Below are 25,444 nucleotides of genomic sequence, written 5' to 3'. Positions count from 1 at the left end.
GTCTCCCATTAGAGACATCCGAACACCTCAAACAAGACCATCCACAAATGGCTTCCTGGAACTCTGGAGAAAAGCTCTTCTGTCTAAAGATTCCCAGTTCGTACAAAATCGAATGCATTCATTCATTCACGCACAAACTCACACATTTATCCTCTCGCTCACAAAGCCTGGATGCTGTGAGAAAGGACCGTAATCTGTTGCCTGCGTGGGTGTGTGTGAGCTGTGGGTGGCATGGTAGACATTTTAAGGTGTGTGAACAGGAAAGAAATCTGTCCCAAATCTGTTCTTAAACCGTCAGCTTTACACACTCAGGGTTTGACCCCACGTTGGGGTCGCTAGTTAGGGTTAATTCTGCTGGCGGGAGAGAGTTGTAGGGGATTAGATTAGAACTGTGTGTGTGTGTGTGTGTGTGTGTGTGTGTGTGTGTGTGTGTGTGTGTGTGTGTGTGTGTGAGTGTGAGAGAGAGGGGGAGAGAAGGAGTATTCATTTGTTTGCTCGCTCTATGGACTGAGCGCCTATCAGGAGAGAGCTTATTGGATGCCTCACCATTACTGCCTTCTTTGTTTCCCGCCTCCGCCTCACTCTCTCTCTCTCTCGCTCTCTCTCTCTCTTGCTCTTTCACTCTTTTCCAGTTTTCTGTGAAGAAAATGTGTTTTATCTGCACGACTGTCAAAAAGAATTATACTAAAAATGACACAATGTAGGACAGTATTTTAACAGCTGTCTTAGAAAGACAACCTCATACCTCCTCTCCCCCCTACCTCTCTCTCTCTGACCCCCTCCACTCCTTTGGCCGTTCACACAAACACCTCACTCTCTCTCTCGCCACCCATGTCCGCTAAGCCTCCTGGCAGGGCGACTATCTGGCGTCACAGGGGCTTGGCGGTTGGCGCCTCACGGTCTCGCTTGGCACGGCGCGGCATGGCCCGGCTTTGACCGAGTCCTTTTTTTTTTTTTAAGGAGTGGACTGGCGCCACGTCCCTTCGTGGCCCTGTGACGCTGTGATGAGCAGATGAATATAAAGCCCCATCAACCTCTAACCCTGTGACCAGAGGCTATAGCACTAGCGGAAACCATCAGCCTTATCCCTTTAAGGTCAGGGTTTCTCTAAGTGGTTGCCGTGGCACCCCAGGGTGCTGTGACTCAAGTCCAGGGGTGCCTGGATAACATTTGTAATTCATCATTATCACTTCAGTTTAACCACGTATAGTAAATTAAATTGTATATTAAAACCTACCTGTGTTGCACTGTACTTGCGATCTCTTTCACAGCAAGTCACCAAAAATAGCATATCCACAAGCTCACCACGTTGTGACGCGTTGTGAGCTTGTACATCGACTATTTTTGGTGAATGTTCCCCCCAAAATAGGGATGCTGGAGTTTAAGTGGTTAAACGCCAAGTGTAAAATTATTTCCAACCTGTCCTATAATGGAAACAGATATTCTCTCAAGTTTTCCTCGTGACATACTATATCTTAGGGGGAAAGATGTACATATTTGACATAAATGTAAGGTACTGTAAAGTAAAAAATGTATTCCGGGGTGCTGTGGATGAAAACGTTATCTACAGGGGTTTCCTGAGACAAAACGTTTTTTTTTGAGAACCAATGCTTTAGGTACACATTTACACCTGTCTTTTATTTTCCCCTCTTCCTCTCTGAATTATCTCATTATCCCCGCCGGGACACCGGAATGGCCTTAGGCGAGGGATTATATATGTTTTCGCTCATGTGAGGCTGTGATTCTGTCTGTCTGTCTGTCTGTCTGTCGGTGAACAGCCAATCTCCGGCACTGTTGGACCGACATTGCACTCACACGGCCAGTAGACCACGGAAATATTTCAAATCGACCTCATGGTGGCACCATAACAGGCCACTATTTGTTTTGGTCTGTAACTCTTGAACCGCTCCATGTAAACTATAATATTCTGTTTTGAGTATCAATTAGTGGTCACACATTTAAATGCAACTACAGTACATGTAATAATAAACTTGATTTATAAAACACTTGCACACAAAGAAACAAAGTGCTTTACATAAAACTGAAGATAAATCAAATCAATAAACAGAATTAAAAAAAAGTGTGAAATTAAAAGAAACAACAATAAAATTATGGAAAGGCCCTTGAACAAAAGCAAGCACTAACATGAGCAAAGAAAATTACACCCTCTGTCCTTACACCCTCAATAGGGCAAAGAAAAACTCAAAATAGGGGATAGGGGGTGCAATAGGGCCATGTATGCACTATGCAATGTTGAAATGCCGACTGAACGAACAATAGAACTGTCAAAAGCACCATTATCGGGTAAAGGACCACTTTACTGGGCTGTGTAAAGTATAGAAACCCACCTACCAGTGACATCATTGATGGGGTATTCAAGCTAATGGACAATCGCAGTCCAATCCTGCCTACTGATGAAGATACTGTAGGATGAAAATGGATGAAGTGGTCCTTTTAAGACAGTGGTTCTCAAAGTGGGGTCCAGTGTCCCAATTTCCAAATGGACCCTTACTGGTCTATAACTCTTGAGTGTACAAATTGTTCCATACTGTACATACACTCTCTGAGTTATGGCGGTCCTTGAAATGTAAGCGTTTGAGAACCGACTGCTTTTGAAGAGTCAAACAATGAATTGACAAAATGTCAGTGTATAGGAAGGCCTTTCAGTACAAGCTTGGTGGGTTACTGTGTCAAGGAGCCCTGACAGCAAAGGCACAGCCATCCTTACTTCAGCCTTCAGAACAACCAGCACGTTCCTGCCAGAGGACTGACTCAACAATGGGTTAATAACAGAAGAGCAGCAGCATTCTCTATGATTTGGAACAGATTTCAATGTATGTGACAAATCTAAATGCATGTATCTTGTCTCTCTTGTCTCATTTCTCTCCAGCCATTCTGAACCTGGACAACACAGTGGTAGATCTGGAGACCCTTCAGGCCCTCTATGAGAATGTAAGAGACACACACACACACGCACACGCACGCACACACACACACACACACACAATACTATACTTTCGTATAATCTCTCAAATTCTGCTATGCTTGTATGGTGAATATGATAAATAAAATCAATCTTGGTGACCTTTTCAGAGGGTCATGAGGTAGACTAATGACTGAGCTTTACTTACAATACAGATATGTGACCTTTCACAAGTTCAAATGTTGAGTGGAAACATTTGGCTTGTCTTAATATTTTCTTTCGAAGATCTAATTTTCACGCATATTACTCCCTATTTATTCGTAAAAAGGATTTTCCCATCTCAGCCTTTTGCTTCTCCGACATTTTCCACACTGCGTCGTCGCGCTGGGACCTCTGGTCATTGTCCATGTTATAAAGGTGATAAGAACTGATAAGGGTTTGTCTCGCAATCCATTTTACATTCTCTCCATAACTAATTCCTCTAAAAAGGTGGCACGGAAAAATGAGAGCGTATTCTCTCTGAGCATTACCCATTTGGTTCCACTCAGAGCTAATAAAAGAGAGGGGCTGTTTATGATCAAACCTTTCAATGTGGGTTTGTTCTATTAGTCAGATGAAAACCTACTGTATTTTCTATGTCCAATTGAATAATTAAATTTTCTTGTTATTTAATCCCTCTGTAATCACATTGATTTAGAAATAACGGCCTCAGATTAATCAATTAGAAGTGTGTGTGTGTGTGTGTGTGTGTGTGTGTGTGTGTGCGTGTGCGCACAACCGCGCACATGCCTGTGTGCATGCATGCATGCAAGTGAGTGAATGTGAACATGCATCCTATAGCCATGTGTGCTTGTATGCACTATTACATGTGTGTGCGTGCGTGTCTGTGTTCCGCTTGGAAGTTTCTTCCAGTGAATTTGGACTTCAAATATATATATTTATATTTAAAAAAAAGTCTGGCAGATAAAAAAAAATGAATATGGAAACCGCAAAACTGAAAGTATGTTCTCTGTTTTACATGAGGGACAAGTCTTGTAAAAGCTTAAATTGCCCTCATTTGACGTTGCTGAACAAGCGCTGCGCTTTTCGTTTCGTGTAGGATAACGTTTATAAGAAGGCTCGCGGTCTATGCCCGTCTTTGTTGTATTTTTCATAATGCCATGCGTAGGCATATTATGCTATATAAAATTGTGCTGTTATTAATGCTGCTTGCCTTTGATATAATTCATGCAATGACATTTGTGGCTGTGTGTGTACCTGATGTTGTTTATTAAACGTCTGCAGAGCGTGGGTATCTTCCTCAGCGCTCTGCGTGTTCCAGTGTAGAGCCAGTGATGACATGGTTCTGGTTCTGGTTCAGACTGTGGGCATTCTCTACTGCTCAGAGTGTTACAGGGTAGCGCCAGTGATGACACGGGTTTGGTTCTGGTTCAGAGAGCGGTCATCCTCGCCACTCAGCGCCGTTCCGGTGTTCTAGCACTGGTGATGAAGGGGGTGTTTGGTTCCCAGGGACGTGCTGGCCATTGGGAAAAGCGGGACAACTCTCAAACGGCTGGTTCATTCCCGGCCGGTCCAGGCCGGCCATTAGGAATAAAATACAAATAAAATGTCGGCCTTCGTTCCATTTTGGGGGCTGGGTATCTCCAAGTTTCAAATTTGTATTTTTTTTTTTTTCGAAAAGCAAAGCCCTGCTTCATCATACAAGGCCGTCGCACAAAAGTAGTAAGAACAGCAGATCTACAAGCACACAACGCCTCGCACCGCGAGGCGTTGTGTGCTTGTAGATCGGCTGTTTTCACTAGTTTAAATCATTTTTTAAATGATAAATACAAAACAAACGGTTTTGGACATACAAGGTTTCCACCCGACAACGACGAAATACAACTCATGTAATTGGCCCACTGGCTTGTCACTTGTCATGATCTGAAATGGCAAATCTTTGAGTAGCAGCAGCGCTATAGAGAGAGGGATCTCTCTATAGCGTGCAATGAGGGCCTCTACAACTCTTTTTCCCGGGCTGAATCAGGGGCCCAGCACGTCCCTGTTGGTTCCTGCTTAGAACGTGGCTGCTCTAAGGGTTACGGTGTGGCACTGTCGATGACGTGCGGTTGATTCATCTTGAAACGTTTTTCTTATAAAAAAAAACATCATCAGCTTGAACACAATCGGAGTGAATATTCTTCTAAATACTTTTTTTTATTAAAGATCAGTGAAGAGATTCTGTTCAACATAAACGTGTTAGATCAAATCTGCCCCTCCCCCCTCCATTTTTGTTAGATTATTTGTTTAATTTCTTAAATTCGTGTTTTTTAAGTTTGCAATAATTCAACTGCTAGCTGTTTGTTGAGACATACTGTCTATTTCTTTGACTACATTGTTGATTCAACTGTCTTTTTGGCCTGTTAATATTGTTGTAATACTGTTGTCCTGACTGAACTTGAACTTGATGGTATCTTTTGCCAGTTCTTCAGTGTCCTCTAGAGGCCACTTGCTGCTAAGAATAGCTACTTTTGTTGCTACACAATAAATAAACAATGAAATAACATACTTCTTTAAAGAAATGTCTCCCTCCCACATGATTGGATCGGTGATTGATATCTGTCGATGTGGCTTCAGGGTATCGGTGATGGGGCCCACAAAACCTCATCGGAGTATCACTATGCCTATAACTTCTGGTGCTCCCGAGTGTTGATCTTGGAGATAAATGCCCACCAAGGTGTGTTTCTCAACCTCTAAGGAGAACCGTTTTAATGCTCCTAAAATAATGTATTACCAGAGCGGTCAGAAAGTCAGAAAAGAAAATGTTTCGGCCTCTGTGGCTTTCGTGAGGTATACTCGAGGAGTATACCTGACAAAGGCTGTTTTTTTTTCTTTTCTGACCGCTCTGGTATTAAATTATTTTGGGAGCATGAAGACACTGTTGTGCACCTTCTCCTTATTTGATCAAGCACCCATCCAAATGTTTGTACAGTACGTCCGTGCACCTCTTGACCCTTACGTTTCTCAACCTCAGCATGATTGGCACAGACCCTGATACAACATGACTGGCAGTTAAACGCAGAACAAAAGAAAAAATAACCACGTTTTTTTTTTTTGCCGGAAAAAAATAACTCTGAGAGAGGAGGCCCAAACGTTGCCGTAATCCAACAAGCATGCAGTGTAAAGTGGGTCGCTTTGCAGGGCCTTAAATGGTTATGTCTAGGTAGCCGAGACCACCGCCACCACACAACAACAACAAAGAAGACCCCTCGGTCATGTGAGCTGTGAACGGGACAGAGTTGGACATGTTGCATTACATTCTGTACGCCAGGGTCAAACGGGGGAGGCCCCTCGTGTCTACTCTGGTCTGCTTCTCTCCTCTCTCTCTCTCTCTCTCTCTCTCTCTCTCTCTCTCTCCCCTCTCTCTCTCTGTCTCTCTCTCCGTTTTGCCTGAGGTGCTGTTTCAAGACTTCCACATTTGTTTTTTCTATATTGTCTTGTTTTGGCTCCTTCGTGTTCTCGACTCCATCCTGTCGCCTCCCCTCCTAATTTGAGTGTGAAGGGGAGGGGGGGGGGGGGGGGGGGGGGGCAGTGAAACGGAATACGGAGAGATGAAGGTCCGCAACGCTGGGATGAAGGAAAAGAGAGGGAAAGGGTCCAGAGAGAAAAAATACTGTTGAGGGAGGGAAAGGGATTGAAATATGATGGGGGGGGGGGGGGGGGAAAGCATGCACATAAACTATTATTAATAATATCAATTTTATGTACAGCTGAATGCTGAATGTGCTCCGAGTGTACTAAATTATAAAGAACACTCAAATTAAAGCAGTTACAATCAATAGTGATGTTAAAGAGCATGACATTGATACGATTGTACAAGGAGAGCACAACACATAAAAATATATTTATAGTGTGTACTATTTGTGGTATACTACAGTAGGTCAGTGTTTCTCAGACTTTTACATTTCAAGGTCGCTCCTTAACTCTGACAGTATACAAATGGAACCAAATGGACCTGTTAGGGTCCATTTGGTTCCATTTGTATGCTGTTGGAGTTACAGACTTGTATGGGTCAATTTAGACCCCCATAAAGGAACCCACAAAGTCCCTAGAATCCACTTTGAGAAACACTGTACTAGGTCATGACACACAGGTTCAGTAGAAACATCTGTAGTTGGTAAACAAGTGTTCATATACGCAAGAAACACACCTATATGCTCTGCAGAGCCGTTGTACCGTACACAAATACGACTTAGACCAATGAATGGGAAGTAGAGCGACCGAATGAACAAATGAATGGAAGATGGATGGAAGATGGAACCATTAAGATGTTTTGTCTAGCCAGCTTGGAGTCAGTCGTTAACAGTATAGGCCAGGGTCTCTTTCAGCTTTCAGCAGGATTTCAAACTGATCAAGTGTGATCACAAAATGTGCGTGTGTGTGTGTCCTGTGCATGGTTTCAGATGTGTTCATGAACTATAGTGTCAGGATTATAAGGTCTTAATTTAGATTTGTTGACGGAAAATATATTAAAAGCGAAAAGTATCTTAGAGAAAAAGCTGATGCAGCATTAAAACGTACTCACTCGCACTCGCGCGCACACACACACACACACACACACACACACACACACACACACACACACACACACACACACACACACACACACACACACACACACACACACACACACACACACACACGCGTACGTGTGTATCCCCTGCAGCCTTTTATTTTCTTGTTCCCATGGTTTTCGGTTCACATGTTACTTCCTTCAGATCATTTGTAACTGTCCCGTGTGAGCAGTTTTTGTGAATATTTTACAAAAAAATCTGATATGTCGTTCTCATCCATCTGTGTCTTCCCCTGCCTGTTGATGTTTATCACTCACTGGCAGATATGAGCAATGCCCCCAGGCCTCAGGAATACATTCCTCCAGAAACATGTTGTACTTTTGATTGCCTTCTTGCTTTTTCCAATTAAGCGTTTCACCATTTGCACAGCGGGCGCTCGAACGTCCACGCACTCTTCCACCCCACCGGCTCGGCTTTGGGAACGGGCTGCTTTCTATTAAAACTATTTACACTTTAAAAGCGATGTAGACTCTTCTAAATGAGAAGCAGAGAGTTGGGAGTGTGTGTGTGTGTGTCTGTGTGTACGTGAGTGAGTGCTCTCACACACACACACACGCACACACACACACACACACACACACACACACACACACACGTGCGCGCGCCCTTGTAGACAGCTGGCGAAGCAATAGAATACTAATCACTGTGTTGATGCCTGTGTTTGAAGTGTTGAAGAGTATGCAAGTATGCAAGTATGCAAGAGAGGAGAAAGGGAACAGAAGGAGAACGGCCTTCAAGAACCCCCCTTCAACACACACACACACACACACACACACACACACACACACATACACACACACACACACACACACACACACACGCACACACACGCTCCTTTCCCACGTTTCATTGATTGGACCTTGTGATGGATGGTTCAATGGACAGTGAGGTTTTTCCAATGGACGGAGAGATAATTTTTTCCCCCCGAAGATTACTTCTTTTTCCCCACGCAGAGGAGCGTGCTCTTGCAAACCCACCCCCAGGCCATGTCACTCTAGAGGCGGTAATTGGCAGCAGCCAGGGGGGTTCCCGTACCTCCTGCACAGTTCAAAAATCTTGGCATTCCTGCATTTACACCTAGGAGTATTACCTAACATTTCCTGGTCTAAGCTGTGTGAATTGTGACCGCAAGATGTGAATAAAGGAACATCTATTCAGAGTCGACACTAACGCTTTCTTGAAATGATCCGAATTTAAGTTGATGGGTTCACAGTAAGCACACGGCCAAATCAGTCAAATGTATTTGTGTGAGTGAAAGAGTTGACCCACATGGATCGGTTCGACTCTCAGATTGTGAGTTTTTTTTTCTCTGTACAGGCCATTATTGTTAAGTTAATGCTCTTGCAAGCATCATGATCATCTTGACTTCACATAACGGAAGAAAGAATGTCTTAAAATTGTATGACTACATAAAATATAAGAAATATTGATTGATTGATTTTATTGAAAATGAATTCAAAGGGATAAATCCACATGAAACCCCAAAGGCCTGTTTCCATTGTGGTCCGTTTGGGGAAGGGGGACAAGCAACAATACAAATACGAACCAGGGACAAAAAAACTAAAACAAAACAACAGAAAATTGACATGAAAGAAATCTGAGATGATCAATGATGATACTTTAAAATTAAGTCATTATTATTGGACAACCATCTTTTTAATGCGAATTTAAAGTTTTCAAAGGAACTGATCAAATTAAGGTTGGAAGGTAAACCATTCCACTGAACTGAAGATGTTTTTCCCATATTGCTGTTTTAAAACGGCGGGGCACAACATTTGTACTATATATACTATATACTAAGTAACGAGACCTTCTTGTCGCTCACTAAAATAAAGGTTTAGAGCTACTGTTAGTTACTTCCTGTGTTCCTTCTCTGTTCGACGACTTAATCAAATGACAGAAAACGTTATTCGTCAATCTCAAAAAGGGCAGGGTAATTTAAACGTTTAAAAAGCAAACGATAATTGCTTACAGAGCTCTGATACTTGTGACTCTCATGGGCAGCCTGGGATCCCTTGCTGTTGCGACACATCGTACGTGAACATCCAGGACCGTGTACCCACGTCTCCGTGTCCCCACGTCTCCCAGGGGGACGGCCCATACTGTCATCTCCTCGTTGACATTGTTTCTCACCCCCGGGCCTTAACATTTTTCCATGGTTTCGAGGTTAACCACGTTCCTCTTTATGCTAAAACGCGTTGAGGTGGAGGAAACGTTTTAGACAGTGTGGTTTTTCTCCTGGTTTTTACTGCACGGGTTTCCCCACACACGCCGTCCCCCTGCAACCCCCCCCCCCCCCCCCCACACCCGTCACTGCCTGCGTGCGTGCACATCACAATTGGCCCGGTTGCGTGCTTCCAGGACACCACGGCCGCTACCAAAGCGGCACTTTATGATGTGAAACACGAAACCAGCAAGTGTTGTCGTGTGTGATTACTGTACCCTAAGACAATGTTTATCTGAATGCGGTGAAGGCCAAAGCAGGTGATGTCGGGGCTATTATGTTTGCCAGTCACACGTTAAATCATTGACGGGTGGTGGGTTAGAACGAGATGAGATGATGGCATCTTGAATCATTTTCATTTTTATTTCCAAAGCGGAAAATACCTGTGACAAAAAAGGGGAAACGGTTTGGTTTAGTTTGGCACTGCCAAACACAATACCCTCATTATATAAGCTCTTATGCTATAGCTACAACGCTGACAGTAGTGGTTACACATGAGTAACCCGCTTCCAGCGCTGTGATTTTAATAGAAGCTTGAGGTTCTTCCATGCACTGAGGCGCCAGGTCTGGATGAAATCCAGGAAGTGGATGAAAAGTGGTTAAAAAAAAAACTAAAAACAAACGTTTGATCCTTTTATAAATGCTTGTGACAACTAAAATAAATAATCCTCTGATCGTCTAAACCATGATTAATTTCATAACATTTTAGCCAAAAGAAGTAATTCAAAAGGTAACTGGTCCTGTCTTTCTCTACGCAATTTATCTTAACAACTTATAACTTTGCTGTACAGATAAAAAAAAAATGGAATCTTCAAGCTTCCATTGAGCTTGTGGATTTGCTAGTTTAGCTGTTTTTGAAAATGTGTTTAAGAAATGTGGGAAAAGGTTTTTAAAATAGCCTAAAATGGGGACGCCACAGCTAATGATTCATTACATGTATCTCTTTGTTCCAGAGAGCACAACAAGATGAAATGGACAAGATCGAGAAGCACATCAAGTCCTCTAAAGATAAGGACAGCGCCAAGCCCTTGGACAAACCGGAACAGTGAGTCACTCTGGGTTTAATTACTGCTCCTGAACTCACTTTCCATACAGTTGACAACGGAGAGGCCATAACGAACCCTTATTGAAAAGATATTTTAACTCTTTAATAGAGGGAACACCTTACCTTTCATGGGTGTCCAGGACCCCTAGGGGGTCCTCAGAGTTACTACAGGGGGTCCTCCAAATCTTTGTGTGATAGAAGCTTTTTTTCTCCTTTTTTATTTGAACCACTTGAACCCTAGCGTCCATATTCTGAGAACTTTAGCCAAAAATAGCAGCGGCTGTTTTTGGCAAAGCGGTTTGGTGTAGAGGGGAAAAAGAGCAGGCTAAATACAGAGTGAAAGGTCAAGTTTATTAAGTATTAATGGTTCAAGTGGTTAAATATCTGGAAACACAAATGTACACAAAGCCAACATACACTGATGATTGTGCTGTCAAACAATTAAACTATATTGTATCTATGGGTTGTGGGGGGGTCCCTGCTTCATCTCTCTCTCGACTAAGGGGTCCTTGGCCTGAAAATGCCTTACTTCATTACTTCATTAGTTCTGCACACCCTGTTAGATCATCACACTCAGGAGCGCTGCTCCGGTGGCCCAGCTGCACTCACCACCTCTCCACCACCACCACAGAGTGTCATCTAAATCAGTCCTTCTCAAACCTTTTAACTTCCAAGGACCCCCATAACTCCTCCTGAGAGTATACAAATGGAACCAAATGGAGCCTTCTGGGTCCATTTGGTTCCATTTGTATACTCTCCCTGCAAGGGTCCATTTAGAAGCCCATCAAGGTACCCTGAGAGTCTAATGCACCACACTGTGAGTCTAAATCACTTGTTTGCTGAGCGTCTACACCAGCGGTTCCCAAACTGGTGTTCGAGACCTCCAGTGGCGTCCCCAAATGATTGTATTATTCCCAGATGATTATTGCAACATTGTTTTCTCACTCAACAGTACACAACCCAACATTCTTTTAAAGGTCGTTGCACACTGCCGCGTTTTTTCGAGCAAATATCGGAGCGAATTTCGGAGCACGTAAATAAAGAAATGTACCTCGCGTTATGTCCATCACGTTTGCACACTGCTATATAAATAGCAGCTGCGAGCTTATAGATCTGCTGTTTTTGAGAAATCGTGAAAATGTGTGCAAGTCCTGGAATATTTCAAATCATTCTAAGGTTTTTTTAAAAACCTATGTTTCTTTGTCAGTGGTGCTCGAACCTTTTCGCGGCACTCAGTGCTGCGCTGTGAGCTTGTATATCTGCTATTTTTCAATAGCTAAAGTACAACCCTTGTGACAACCCTGCCCTTAACACTGACCCCACTAACTCCAGCTTTCTGCCGTTCTTTTCCCTTTTCCTCCGTTAGGTTCCTCTCCCAGCTCTCCCAGATCCCCAACTTCTCTGGGCGAGTCTTCTGCATCCTGTTCCAGTCCACCTTCCATGAGTGCGTCTCGTCCCTTCACAGGAAGCTGGACATCCTGCAGAGAGTCTGCAAGGTGATCCCCTTTCCACGCAGTCTGTCTATGGTTTTCACATTAGTTAATCTGTGGAATATATGTACAGTAGATCGGGGGGGGGGGGGACAAGGACCTCAATGATTGCACTGTGTCAAACAACAAGGGAGAGCATTTATTTGTTTGTTCATTTATTTAGCACCTTTCTTTATAAGGTTACAAAATGCAAATGAATAATAGAGAAAAAACAGGTGTACAGTATATAGCATAGTTGCGACCGAAGGTCGCAGTATACCATGAGAAATGTCGTAGCTTGTCCGTCCGTCCGTCCGTCCGTCCGTCCGTCCGTCCGTCCGTCCGTCTGTCCGTCCGTCCGTCCGTCTTTCAGTACAGGAAGTGATGTCACGTGACATCACCTCATCAAAGATCAAACCCTGGTCCCTGACATGACAGGTGATATCACAGTGACAGTCCATATATGGGTATCCCTGATGTCATTGATATACATCACTGGCCAGATGGCAAGGACATGGCCCATATCTGTGTGGTCCATATCTGTGTGGCTGGTTCAGATAGGGATCTCCATGTATGGGCATAAATATTATTTATATATAAACATATTATCATTAATAAAGGATAAAATGAAATAAAAAATCCATATGGTCATTCCCAGAAACAAAATCCCAGAAACAAAGGCCCCTCTTGGCTTTACTAATTAACATACGTGTTATGCCCATATATGAATTCTTATCCTTATATTGTCAATATTAAGGACATTATTAAGGATATTATGTTATCAATATTAAGGACATATCTGGGAATGCCCATATTTGGTAATGTCCATATATGGGCATGTTTTGACATAACATTGTTGACTATCATGCAGGGGTCTCCATATATGAGTAACTGGTCCCATATACATCACTGGCCAGATGGCTAAGAATTGGTCGCATGTCACCCTGAGGTCGCATGTCACCCTGAGGTGTCCTACTAGTAATAATAATAATGGTACTTGGTGTACCATCGTGTCAATGGAAAAACATAAATACTAACTAAATAACAAAACAATATGAAGCTAACAAGCAAAGACTGAACTGAATCAGATTTCAGATCACAAAAAAAACCAATAAAACCAAGATCGATTCCTGTTTCAGTGATGCTTGCAGAACTCTGCTCCGCCTCGTTTCTGACCGCATCACAATTATGCACAACCTCTCCTGTAATATTGCTTAATTAGTGTGTCACTCACCCTTTCTCTCCACATTCATCTATACGAGTGGTTCTCAAAGTCCTTGGTTCCATTTGTGTTATATGATCACCAGAAATTGTGCGATATAGATTAAAAGAAACTTTTAACACATGAGAGTCCGTGGCCTAATCAATGCTATCAAACCGGCCTGATCTAAGCACTCCCCTCCTCTTCTCTCCTCCACCTCACGCCGCAGACCCTGGACAGTGGCGAGGCGGTGAAGCGGGTGCTGGGTCTGGTTCTCGCCTTCGGTAACTTCATGAACGGCGGGAACAGGACCCGGGGCCAGGCCGACGGCTTCACCCTGGACATCCTCCCCAAACTAAAAGACGTCAAGAGCGCTGTGAGTATATGTGGAGGGATGGGTGGAGGTTGGAAAGAAGAGAGGGCTGTCAGGGGTCATGTCCACTGAAAGGGTTTTTTTTTTAGCTGCTACGCCTTTTGTGTCATGAATTTCAATGGTAAAGACGCTCTGGAGATCGCCACGCTTCCCAGTGCTGAGCATCGCGTTTCAGTGCACTCGATGTCCAGCGTGTGTTTGGGGGGGGGGGGGGGAGCGGCCAGAAAAAGTTAATATGAAAATATATCAAAGTCAGTTATTCATGGGTTGCATTTGTAGTCCTCCTAAACCGGCCATATTGAGGACCAACACAGGTGTTCAATTTGTCTGATTGGCATAGAACCAATGTTCTATGTTAATCAAAACACCTGTGTTGGTCCTCAAAATGGCTGGTGTAGGACACTACAAATGCAACCCATGAATTGGCGAGCTAAAGTTCTATTTTCAAAAAATGTTGTGGAAAAATGAAAAACGTTTTCACAGCATGGGGGGTCCACGGCTGAATACAGTCATTTGAGGGTCTTTGCCATGGAAAAGTTTGAGAACCAGTGCCTCAGAGGGAAGGAGGGAGTTAATTTCAATTCAATTCAGAGAGGGCCTTATTATTCAAGGACCTTCATTCAAGACCCCATACCTCCTGACAATGCCGGCCCACCTCTCTATTGCCCCTATCACCTTTGAGTGTCATTTTATTTTGATCCATCATATTGACCAGCCTTCATGTAGAGACAGCAATGTAGCTTTGTTCGTGAGAAGCCTCAGTCGTTATATAGATATTTTTAGATATCTTTTATGAAAGCAGAATGTTGTTTATTTATTGATTGATACAAAATCATTACAAACATTTGTTTGAAATGGATGACTGGATGACTTATCCGAGCAGGTCCTTGTAAACCATTGTTGTCTGCTCTTCCTTCCCCGTGTCCCACAATAAAAACACTTGAAGAAGAACGTTTTGTACAGCTGGCCATGACACAGACTTAGTTAGTTAGTGGTGATGACACTGGGAATTATTGTTCTACTTAAACCAATGATTAGTTAATGATGAACAAATGATCACTGCACCGAAACACAGGCCGTTCCTCCCTAACCTGATCATTCAGCAACAACATGTTCACCCGAACATCCTCTCAGGCTATGAGATCTACTATAAGGTCACGCGTGCACTCGCGTGACCTTACCCATCCCATAGTATGAAGGGACATTTTGACAACTGATCTGCTGGGAGAAGGGTACTAGCTTATCTCTACAGTCATGTCATCAACATGGATCTGTCCCATTTCCCATATTCCCTCCTGATTGGCTACCGGGATGGTGTTTTCTGCTGGTGTTTCAGTCCGAGTGTATCAAAGGGTGCGTTCGGAAATGCGCACCGGGTGTGTGCTCAGTGTAGTGAGTGCCTAAACCTAACCCTAACCTCAGTAAAACTATGCCTAACCCTAACCCTAACCTTAACCTCAGTAAAACTATGCCTAAACCTAACCATAACCCCTAACCCTAACCACACCCGGTGCGCATTTACGAACGCACCCTTTGATACACTCGGACTGAATCACCAGCAGAAAACACTCTCCCATTGGCTACCATTGCCTTCCAAAGTTTGACCTGACCTCGCTTATCTCCCGATTTAGGGAGTCTTACTGGTTATAGTAGAGAAGATTGCAGTCACTAGTGGGTTATTGATTTCATTTTGTCTAGTACACCAAGATTGGGAATACATAAATGATTTGTCCTACATTTAAATACTAATATCCAAGAGCAATGCCATAGTGAGATTTATTTTCTTTCTAACCGGGATAGCATCTGTCATTTTATATAAATTTGTATACGTTCACTTCCTGCCGCGCTGCGAGCTTGTAGCCTAAATCTGCTATTGTTAAACATTTTGTGAAAAATCCTGAAAGTATGAGAACTACTGATTTAGAAGGCATTTGTAGAATCGGCCTCAGGTCTTAATGGGCTGACGAGGCCATCCTTGTCCTCTCATACAAATCTGATTGCATGGTTTGTTTTTCTCCTCTCTTCCGCAGGATAACACCAGGAGTCTTCTGTCTTTTATCGTGGCTTACTATCTCCGACACTACGATGAGGTAGGCTCATCCACCACACTCATTTCTACTCTGTTGGCAGAGGAGCAACCAAGAGAGCTGAGACTGTTCTTATTTACATCTTGTTTGGTTCTCACAATATAACATAGATTAAGAATTATTGAATGCTTTAACCAGTGAAAAATAGCAGATATACAAGCTCGCAGCGCGGCACCGAGTGCCACGCTGCGAGCTTGTAGATCTGCTATTTTTGAAAAAGTTTGACGATGGCTAGCCAGATTGCTGACGAAACAAAGGATTTTTCAAAAAACCTTTGAAGGATTCAAAAGACACTTATAGAATCAGGTCAAAATTCTAATTTTCACGATTTTTCAAAAATAGCAGATCTACAAGCTCGCAGCGCGGCACTCGGTGCTATTTTTCAATAGTTAAAGCATAAAATAATAATACACAATAATGTGTACCCGTTCTGAATGGGTTAAAACAATCAGCCATAACATTGTTTTCTATTTTGACATGGATTTATCTGCTGTAATTTTATTGTATTTCTTGTTTTCTTGTATCCCAGGTAACAATTCTTACACATGGAGCTAAATAATTGTTGTGATGAAATGCAATATGTTTATTTTCTTAGAATGACCTATTACAGTACCTCTATGGAATCAAATATTGTACATTTTATGTATTTTATGGTGTGGCTCTGCAGGAGTTTAGCTGCCTAGAAGAGGGTCTGTGTCTTGAGCTAATCTCGCATATTGGAATTACTTACACTTGTACACATATGTGTTAGTTTATACTTGAAAATAGTGAAAATGGCACATCTACAAACCAAAAATGTGTCGCAACACATTGTGAGCTTGTAGATCAGCTATTTTGATATACTTTTTCATAATAGATTAAATTGATTGGTTAGTTGCATCAGCTCTCAGACAGATCATTTACCTGACCAAACCTATAATGCTCTGTACAGTACAGTACAGTACAGTACAGTACAGATGCAAATAAAGGCATGGGATAATTGCTTCTTTGTGTCTGTTTTAAACACCAACAGAAAGCCAGACGTTTGACAGTAATGGTGCTTTTCAAACCCAAAGTCTGAGTCGCAGCCAAAATTCAACCTCTGTTCAAAGTTCAAAATAAAGTGTTTAATAAAGTGATCGAATTATTTACCCCTCTAAAACGAGACCTCAATTTAAATTCTTGTCAAAGCCTAGGGAAGAGTACTAATTAACCACGTGAACCCTAGTGTCTCTGTTATGGGGTGAGTAGTCGGCGAAACTAGCAGATCTTCTTCACAGCAGTTCACAAGTTCAAAACAGGCCGACGAGTAGCGAGCTTGTAGATCGGCTATTTTCAGAGGATCAGATTTGGTGTGCAGAGAAACGCTAGCGGACCTAATATCGAGCCCTGGGGGACTCGTGTCAACTAAGTGAATAGGGTTTAAGTGGGTTAATTTGATATTTGAAATGAACACAGTTATGCTTGGTTTGTGAGTTGAGTGATAGCTTTTGCTGTGGAGTCACAGAATTCGATACAGATAACTCTGCCAGGCATTTTCAGTCTAATTACAGAAACGTTCAGTGTCTCCAGCGAGCCAGGACTTTACACATGGGGAACGGACAGATAGGCAATCAGAGAAAATCACTGGCATTTTTTGTCAATCCCAGAAAATTGAATCAGAAGACTGTATCAAGCTCCCCGTTATTTGCCAAGTCATGCTGAAGCACTTGGACCAGTGTTGAACGTGTTCCTCTTTGTGGGCTCAGTGGCGTCAGTTCAGCAAAAGCTAGGGTATGGCAAAGATGGGAGTCCTTGTGGAAAATAGGCATTACATTTTGTATCACACGGTTCTATTGTGAAAATAGCAGATCTACATGCTCACAACGCCTCGCGCTGCGAGGCGTTGTGAGCATGTAGATCGGCTATTTTCACAATGTCTGAAAAAATTGCCGGGTTTCTACGGTTTCTTGGGCTGGATATGGCAGCCTGGAACTTTTTTAAGTGCAGCTAAACTTAGCATGTTAGTAAACGTGCCATAATTAACAATAATGCATTGCACCTGTGCAGCTGACCTGCGGAACCTGGGAATATACCATTTTGTCAAGATGGGGAGAATACAAGTGTGGAGAATATAATTATAATACCTTGTTAAAGTGACCATCTAACATATAATTCTCCAAAGGTCTGTCTGTCTGAGTGTCTGAGTGTCTGAGTGTCTGTAACAGCGTTTCTCCTCAATGGCTGGAGCAATTGATCTGAAATCGCATCACCATTAGCATATGAACACACCTAACATAGCTGTGAAGCCCGTTTGTCACTTTCACAAATTATATGCTGTATATTAGCATTTTTATGGTGTATCTACTATCTATTCTGCATCTAGCATGAGGCATATCTATTCTGCATCTAGCATGAGGCAACATGTTTAACCAGCTCTGTGTGTGTGTGTGTGTGTGTGTGTGTGCAGGCAGGCGGGTGTGTGTGTGCAGGCGGGCGGGCGGGGGTGGGGGTGGGGGGGGAACACAGTATCTCTGTAGCCATTAAACGAAACGGGTGCACACATCCCATAACCCACACACTGCACATCATTTCGGAGCTCATATATTTGAACGGGTAAGGGCTAGTTATGTTAAATTTTGCATTTGTAGTTATTTTACTGTAATTTAACAACATAATAACCAGCGCAGATAGACAAAGAGACATTCATGGATTTATGTTTAAAAGTAACTTTTCCCCCCTGGACCCAGGGTATTGCAGCTGCATACCCCTGCCATACCCAATTGACGCCTCTGTGTGGGCTCACACGACGATACGACCCACGCCTGACCTTTTAGCAATAGAAAACAGCATTCCATGTAATATTTAAAAGGCCTTTAATTCGTTCCTAAGCGGTTAAAACCCCCAGTACATTCCTAACCCATGGCTTCAACATGGCGAACATATAGAGGGACAAGGGCGAGAATGTAGCATTGGGTAGTGGGCACATTGACAATTCTCTTATTACCCCCATTTTTCTTTATAGGCCTCGTACGAATATTGGCTCAGAATCTTTCCTCGGATACTGTACTGAATTCCAGGCAACAATAGCCGAAACATAACATTCAACAGGTCTCGAAACATTCCGGAAGGCCAAAGATCAAATTTGCGGGATGCTTTGGGCAGCCCTGCTCTAATGCCTGCATTTGGCCTGTCTGTCCATTCCTCCTGATGTGTAAAGTCCTGGCTCACTGGCCAGGCCTAAGCCCACAGGACAAGCCCAGAGATCAACAGCGCAGAACCAGCAGATCAACACTTTGTTTGATGTCGACATGTCTCTTTGATCTGCCGTGTTGCATTCAAGGTTGTTTACGTCGCGTGAAGCCGCCGCGACTGAGCCAAACCTGAGTCTGTACATTCTCACCCTCACATGTTGCTGGCCTCCAAGGTGTTTTTGGTTGCGCGTGGTGCTTTTGTTTGTGTGTGCGTGGGCGTGTGCGGCATGTGTGCGTTTATTCCGCAGTGATCGAGAGTCTAATGAAAAATGGAATGAATTGCCCCAAGATGTTCTTTTGTTTTTCTTTGATTTTGTTTCCTTTGCGTTTGCAACTTTTTCTTTCTTTTCTTAAGTTGTTGTGTCTCACTGGCATTTCTCCAAAACGGCGCAGAAACAATTTGGTGTCAGTGGTGTCTCACTCAAGTGTGTGTTTGTGTGTGTGTGTGTGTGTGTGTGTGTGTGTGTGTGTGTGTGTGTGTGTGTGTGTGTGTGTGTGTGTGCGTCTCCATCTGTCTTCACCCTCAGGACGCGGGCAGAGAGACGTGTGTCTATCCTCTCCCAGAGCCCCAGGACCTGTTTCAGGCCTCCCAGATGAAGTTTGAAGACTTTACGAGAGACCTGACTCGACTAAGGAAGGACCTGAGAGGTACAGTAAATGAACCCTTGACCCCCGAACACAAAAATAAAACAACTGAGACGTGTTATAGGGGCCGTGCCTGGCCGCACAGAAATGTTTTTTGAGCAGAGGAGCCAAAAAACACTGGACGCAGAGAGTGCTGAAACGCACTCATCAGTGCCGGTGAAGGGGAGTGCCCTCGTGTGTCTTCCCCATAGAAAGGAATGGCAGAAAAGTGTGCTGGCAGACACTTACACACATGCACACACACACGTGGACAGCCAGACACGCATGCATGCACACACGCGCGCCGCGCACATCTAATGCTTTAGCGTAACAGGAGCCCTGCTGAGCCCCCGCTGTTGATAAGCATCAGTTAGACATGCCCTGCCCAATAGACGGACTGATAATGGCCCCCGCCTGGCTCTGGAAATAAGGCTCTGCGAAGGTGAACAGGCACGGTCTGGAATCCAATTTATAGTTTTATTACAGGAGTTCATTGAGGCCTACCAGTCGGGGTCAGATATTGGCACCAGAGCACTAACCAAATGCTGGCTGATAAACCTGTCTCCCTGTTACCATTCAATCTCTGTAAAGGCCATGACACGGTGCACATGGATTAAAGTTCTCAGTCGCCACAACCGATTTGGATTCCATAGAAGCCAGCAAGTCTTCTATGAAAGCATTGTTGCACAGAGAGCTTGTAAATAGGCTATTTTCTGTTATTTTTCTAAGATTAGGGCACTTGAAGTGTTCAAACTATAGACAAATTATTTGTTTTCAAACATTGAGGACTGAATGCACAGGTGACTGTATCATGTAATCAATTCCCAACAGATCCCCAAACCTTTTGTTTTGGGGAGCGCTGGTTTCAGTTCCTTCAACCTCCTCTTGTGTGTTGGCTAGTGAGGTGCGCCCTTATCGAGAGATATATACCTCATTGCGCAATGGTATTGCACGTCGAGAGTAGCTGATATACAAGCTCACATCGCGTCGCCGATGCGACCGTTCTGAGCTTGGAGGTCTGCGCGCATGGGACAGAGCATAAATTAGGTTTCATGGACTGCAGCTGGGTGAGCAATAGCAGCTCTGGTGCCGTGGTCATGAGGAGCGCTCCCTCTGTTCTGATGACGGCGAATGGAGGTGTGGGATATGAAGTGCAACTGTTTGGAATCGATATTATCGTTTACAATCAACAGAAACCAAGGATTACATATTTCAATAGTAGGAAATCACTGTAAAAATCCTAAGCATTCTTCCTCCACACTGGGAGAAAAACATCATCTGAAAGTTTGATGGAATGCATTTTTAAACGTGAGTGCAGTGACCACTTATCCATTGCATCCTATGAGCGGGTTCATTTGGTGCATTGGACCATTAAAGCATCTACGTTCGGAAGCACTCTAATCGCATATCAGGACATGGCCTGACAAATATTTGAGATTTTATTTTTGCTTTGTAAGCATGTCTTCCTTTTCACAGCATTTATTTAATAGAAAAATAGACTTTCTAGAATGGTCTAACCCAGTGTTTCTCAATCTTTTTTGGCTTGAGTACCCCCTTTTCCTGATTTCTGAATCGAAGTATGCCCTTTACCCGGCAACAACATTTTGCTTATAGTGGTATGATGCTATGATAATAAAATCACAAATAAGAAATAGAGTGAAAGAGTCTCAAACGGTTTTCATGTCAATAAATTCAATACATTCAAACAACTTTAAAATACACACAGTTACCTGGTACCATGTAATTTGGGTTAGAAACTCAGGCTCATATCAGGTTTCTCCATGTGTCATCATTAAACATAACGGTACATGTTTTCCCCCCTCCTAATTCAATTGTAGTAAATTACTTAACTATGAACAATATTAGCTTGATTTATACTTCTATTTTTCTTTTTAGGGGGAATTTCTTGAGTAGCCCCTGCAGTACCTCCGCGTACCCCTACGGGTATACGTACCCCCAATTGAGAAACACTGGTCTAACAAATACCGTACAAGTGAAAAGCAAACATACAGATACTGCAGTAGTTTGAAGCGGTTACCTTTCTTTGCTCCAACTCATCTCGGATGGTCTGTGCTGCATGTCGATGCTCCAAAATGGAGCCAAGCTCTGAAAGACACGTCAACCGGTTTTGACGTGTCCAATTGACGCCTCCAGTGTGGCGCGCTGTTGTAGTGCCTTTATTCAGAGAGTTTGACGTGTTATGTGGGAGCCAGGTTGCTAAACATGCCCTAACCATTGTTTACCAACGGCAACTTTGAATGTTCTATAAGACAAGATAATGGGTGACGAATAACAAAGTATATTAAATTAGACATTGGCTTAGGATGAACATAAAGTTACTTTTCCAATGAACTAAAGCGGCTATGGAACCACAGAACACATGTTTCTTGTTCCCCCAAAAGATTGAATGTTACTTTTAAATCCATGTTGTTTTTAAGGATGGCATGTACTGTAGCTCTTATCTTCTCAAGCCCGTATCATAGTCGGGTCTGCGGTGGAAGGCTTTACACCGCGGTGTAGTCTTCGAGTCTTTTTGAGTCATGAAACTACACCGTTACATCATTCCTCACGGTGGAGAGCTTTCCACCGTGAGTCCCAACACATCTCTCTGTTTTTACTATCAGACAGGCAGGCTCTACACCCCGTTCACTGATTGGTCGACCTGAACCGGTCTAGACGTGGTAAAGGACTTCACCGTGGGCCGTGACTATGATGGCCTGCACTTATTTTCTGACTTGAGGTGGAAAGCTTTCCACCTCAAATTTGCGATGGATAGGTCTCCACCGTAGACTCTGATACGGGCTTTAGTCCTCTTGCACTTCAAGGCACGTAGAGCCAACCATGGCAACCAGGTCTCTCCATCTGTGTCTGTCATGGCAAGGTGTTGAGCTTATGTGCCAAAGTCATATTGCAAGCATTAACTGTAAAATGTTTAAAATATATATACATTTAGAACAGAGATAAGGCCTCTATCTCAACAGTGTGTGCTTATCTGAAAATCAAGCCAAATAGAGTATCCACCTATGTGGTATAAAAAAGAGATGAAGTTGGATCGATTATCTTCAATAACAGTCAACCTTTTCTTAAACCCTTGACAGTCTTGCGTATTTAAATAAAAAACAAGCTAATGGTTTTACAGCCATGATGTGTCTTGCTGCTCAGTTTGTCTTCGACGCCAAAAATAGCAGATCTACAAGCTCATGACGCGTTGGCAGCACAACTCATCGTATCCTTGTGGATTGGCTATTTTCGGTGCGTGACGCTGGCACGCAACCGAGCACAAATCAGGCTTAAGTCCTTATCGAAGACAAGTGGTTGAGTGGGGGGGGGGAAAGTAGCATGAATGGAAAGAAATGAATGGGGGGGGGCGGGGGGTAGGTTTGACAGTGAAAATGTGACCAAGAGAGAGCGAGCGCGAATATAAGTGGTGGCCCTGGTCAAACTCATATGTGTTGCTATCTCCAGGATCTTAAGGTCTTTGTATTCAGGCTTCTGAAGCAAGCCTGTGCATCCTGGTTGTACTTAAGTTCTGTGTCGAGTCTGATCCAAACCATCTGGCCGCAAGGAGGTAGAAGGCTTTCTCAAGCATTTTTCAAAGGGAAAGTCACAACTCCTGACTATTTTTCAAACCGCACCAAACAGGGGCTGACACACGTTAGTTATCCGGGAATGTTGTGTGTGCTGCACAAAGGCAGAATGCGTCCTGTCCTCCTCCACGCCAAAGACCGGGCGCTCTTCAGTGTGCCCAGCCTGGAACGGCTGGAAGATGTAGTCGTTTTGTTGTTTCGTGCCGTTTTGAATGGGCTTTGTCCCATGTTGCTCTTGTGATTATGTTTATTTGAGAAGCCAGGGACGTGCTGGCCATTGGGAAAAGCGGGACAACTCCCGAACGGCCGGTTCATTCCCGGGCGGTCCAGGAAAAAATTCAAAATGAAATGTCGGCCTTTGTTACATTTTGGGGGCTGGGCGGCCAACAAAGTAAATCGTCACTGTCGGGCAGAAACCTTGTATCTCCAAGTTTCAGATGTGTAAATTTTTTCGCAAAGCAAAGCCCTGCTTCATACAAAGCTGTCGCACAAAAGTAGTGAAAACAGCAGATCTACAAGGCGTTGTGTGCTTGTAGATCGGCTGTTTTCACTAGTTTAAATAATCTTTTAAATGATAAATACAAAACAAACGGTTTTGGACATACAAGGTTTCCACCCGACAACGACGAAATATAACTCATGTAATTGGCCCACTGGCTTGTTCACTTGTCATGATCTGAAATGGCAAATCTTTGAGTAGCAGCAGCGCTGTAGAGAGAGATCTCTCTCTATAGCGTGCAATGAGGGCCTCTCCAACTCTTTTCCCCAGGCTGAGCAGGGGCCCAGCACGTCCCTGCTCGTGATTATGTTTATTTGAGAAGCATGCTGCAGATAAAAGTCATATTTTGGACAGTCGTCGGCATACCCCGGCCTGCTGCATTCCAGGCTCATTAAAATCATTTTTATTGTATGGAAATAAACCAAATGCATGTCCACAACCCATTTGGTTCTTGGTCAATAGTTTTAAGTTATGATGCATTGGCCTGGCCTTTGACTGAATCTGCTGTAGGTTTAGGGTCAATTAGATTGGACAGTTATGGTGACAGGCAACTGTAAAAAGTTTATGAGCATTTTCCTGTGTATATAAAATGTTTGTAGGGATTATAGCCACTCTTATCCAGATCGACTAAAAGTGCAAGGACAGAGTAAATGCTAGAAACCTTTTAAAAGGCAGCTCAAGGATAACTGTAACAAAGTATGTCTTTTTAGAACTCACGTGAATGGTCACACCACAACATTTGTGGAGAACGATATTGTTGGGTCACTTTCACAGCAATTTAATTTATTCATTTTCAAACATTATAATTGTGATAAATACATTTTATACAGTATTTATAGCTATTTTATAGACATGCATGGTGAAGTGGTAGATCTATAGGCGAATACATTTGGAAAAAGATTTCGAAACTTTTTCACCTATATTATGACATGCCCGAATTGGGGACGTAAGTGCTGTTAATTCAATTATGACTTTGTTATGCTGAATGTATCTTGTGAGTCCCTGTCGTAGCTCCTAATTACCAGGCTTTACACTGACGGTAGGGTTGTCATCCAGTAAAAACGCATTTGAATATGACAGCCGAGTATCCATATTGGGATTGTTTGGCAGTGAAGTGTCTTGCTCAAGCCGATAGTGTTTTCTCATTCACTAGCCCTACCCTATAGCGTTTCCCAGTCAGGACCAGGGATTGAACTGGCAGCCATCCAATTACACCCCCCCCCCCCCCCCTCCTCTCAATCCTTCAGACAACCAGTGCCCCCGCCTATCGTGTGACAACAAATGAATGAATGCACTCGCATGTGTAAATATTGACATAGACGTGGAGTCCTTAGGCGACTCTTTGAACACAGAAGTTAAAACTACTAGGTCATTTCTCAAGGTCATGCTTCCCTGCAAGGTTAAACGTCCTACTGGACTGGATGTTGTGAATGCTCCAGAAATGGCAAGCAGACCGTGCTCTCTCTCTCTCTCTTTCTCTACTAAATATAAGATTTTAGTCGACTCAATCTACAGACGATTTTGCCAACAAAAAATATTTTGGCGGGCCTTGATGGAATCGTAATGCCTGATTTTTACCTTTGGTTG

The 25,444-nt window shown here is 43.3% G+C and overlaps 1 protein-coding gene across 1 annotated transcript in view; it reads left to right on the top strand.

Moving 5' to 3' along the window:
* fmn2b (formin 2b) overlaps positions 1 to 25,444 on the top strand; it is a gene marked incomplete at both ends in the record, with an annotated part of 121,970 nt that overhangs the window by 66,162 nt on the left and 30,364 nt on the right. Inside the window, 6 exons of the mRNA XM_080747426.1 lie at positions 2,891 to 2,952; positions 10,714 to 10,805; positions 12,172 to 12,301; positions 13,705 to 13,851; positions 15,879 to 15,938; positions 19,675 to 19,795. Coding sequence (XP_080603552.1) covers positions 2,891 to 2,952; positions 10,714 to 10,805; positions 12,172 to 12,301; positions 13,705 to 13,851; positions 15,879 to 15,938; positions 19,675 to 19,795 — 612 coding nt within the window. The remainder of the gene's footprint in view (positions 1 to 2,890; positions 2,953 to 10,713; positions 10,806 to 12,171; positions 12,302 to 13,704; positions 13,852 to 15,878; positions 15,939 to 19,674; positions 19,796 to 25,444) is intronic.

Source organism: Nannobrachium achirus (assembly GCF_963921795.1).
Source record: "Nannobrachium achirus genome assembly, chromosome: 18".
In the NCBI taxonomy this organism is placed as follows: Eukaryota; Metazoa; Chordata; class Actinopteri; order Myctophiformes; family Myctophidae; genus Nannobrachium; species Nannobrachium achirus.
Note: the sequence above shows the minus strand (reverse complement) of the source record. Positions and strands in the feature narration are given on the sequence as shown.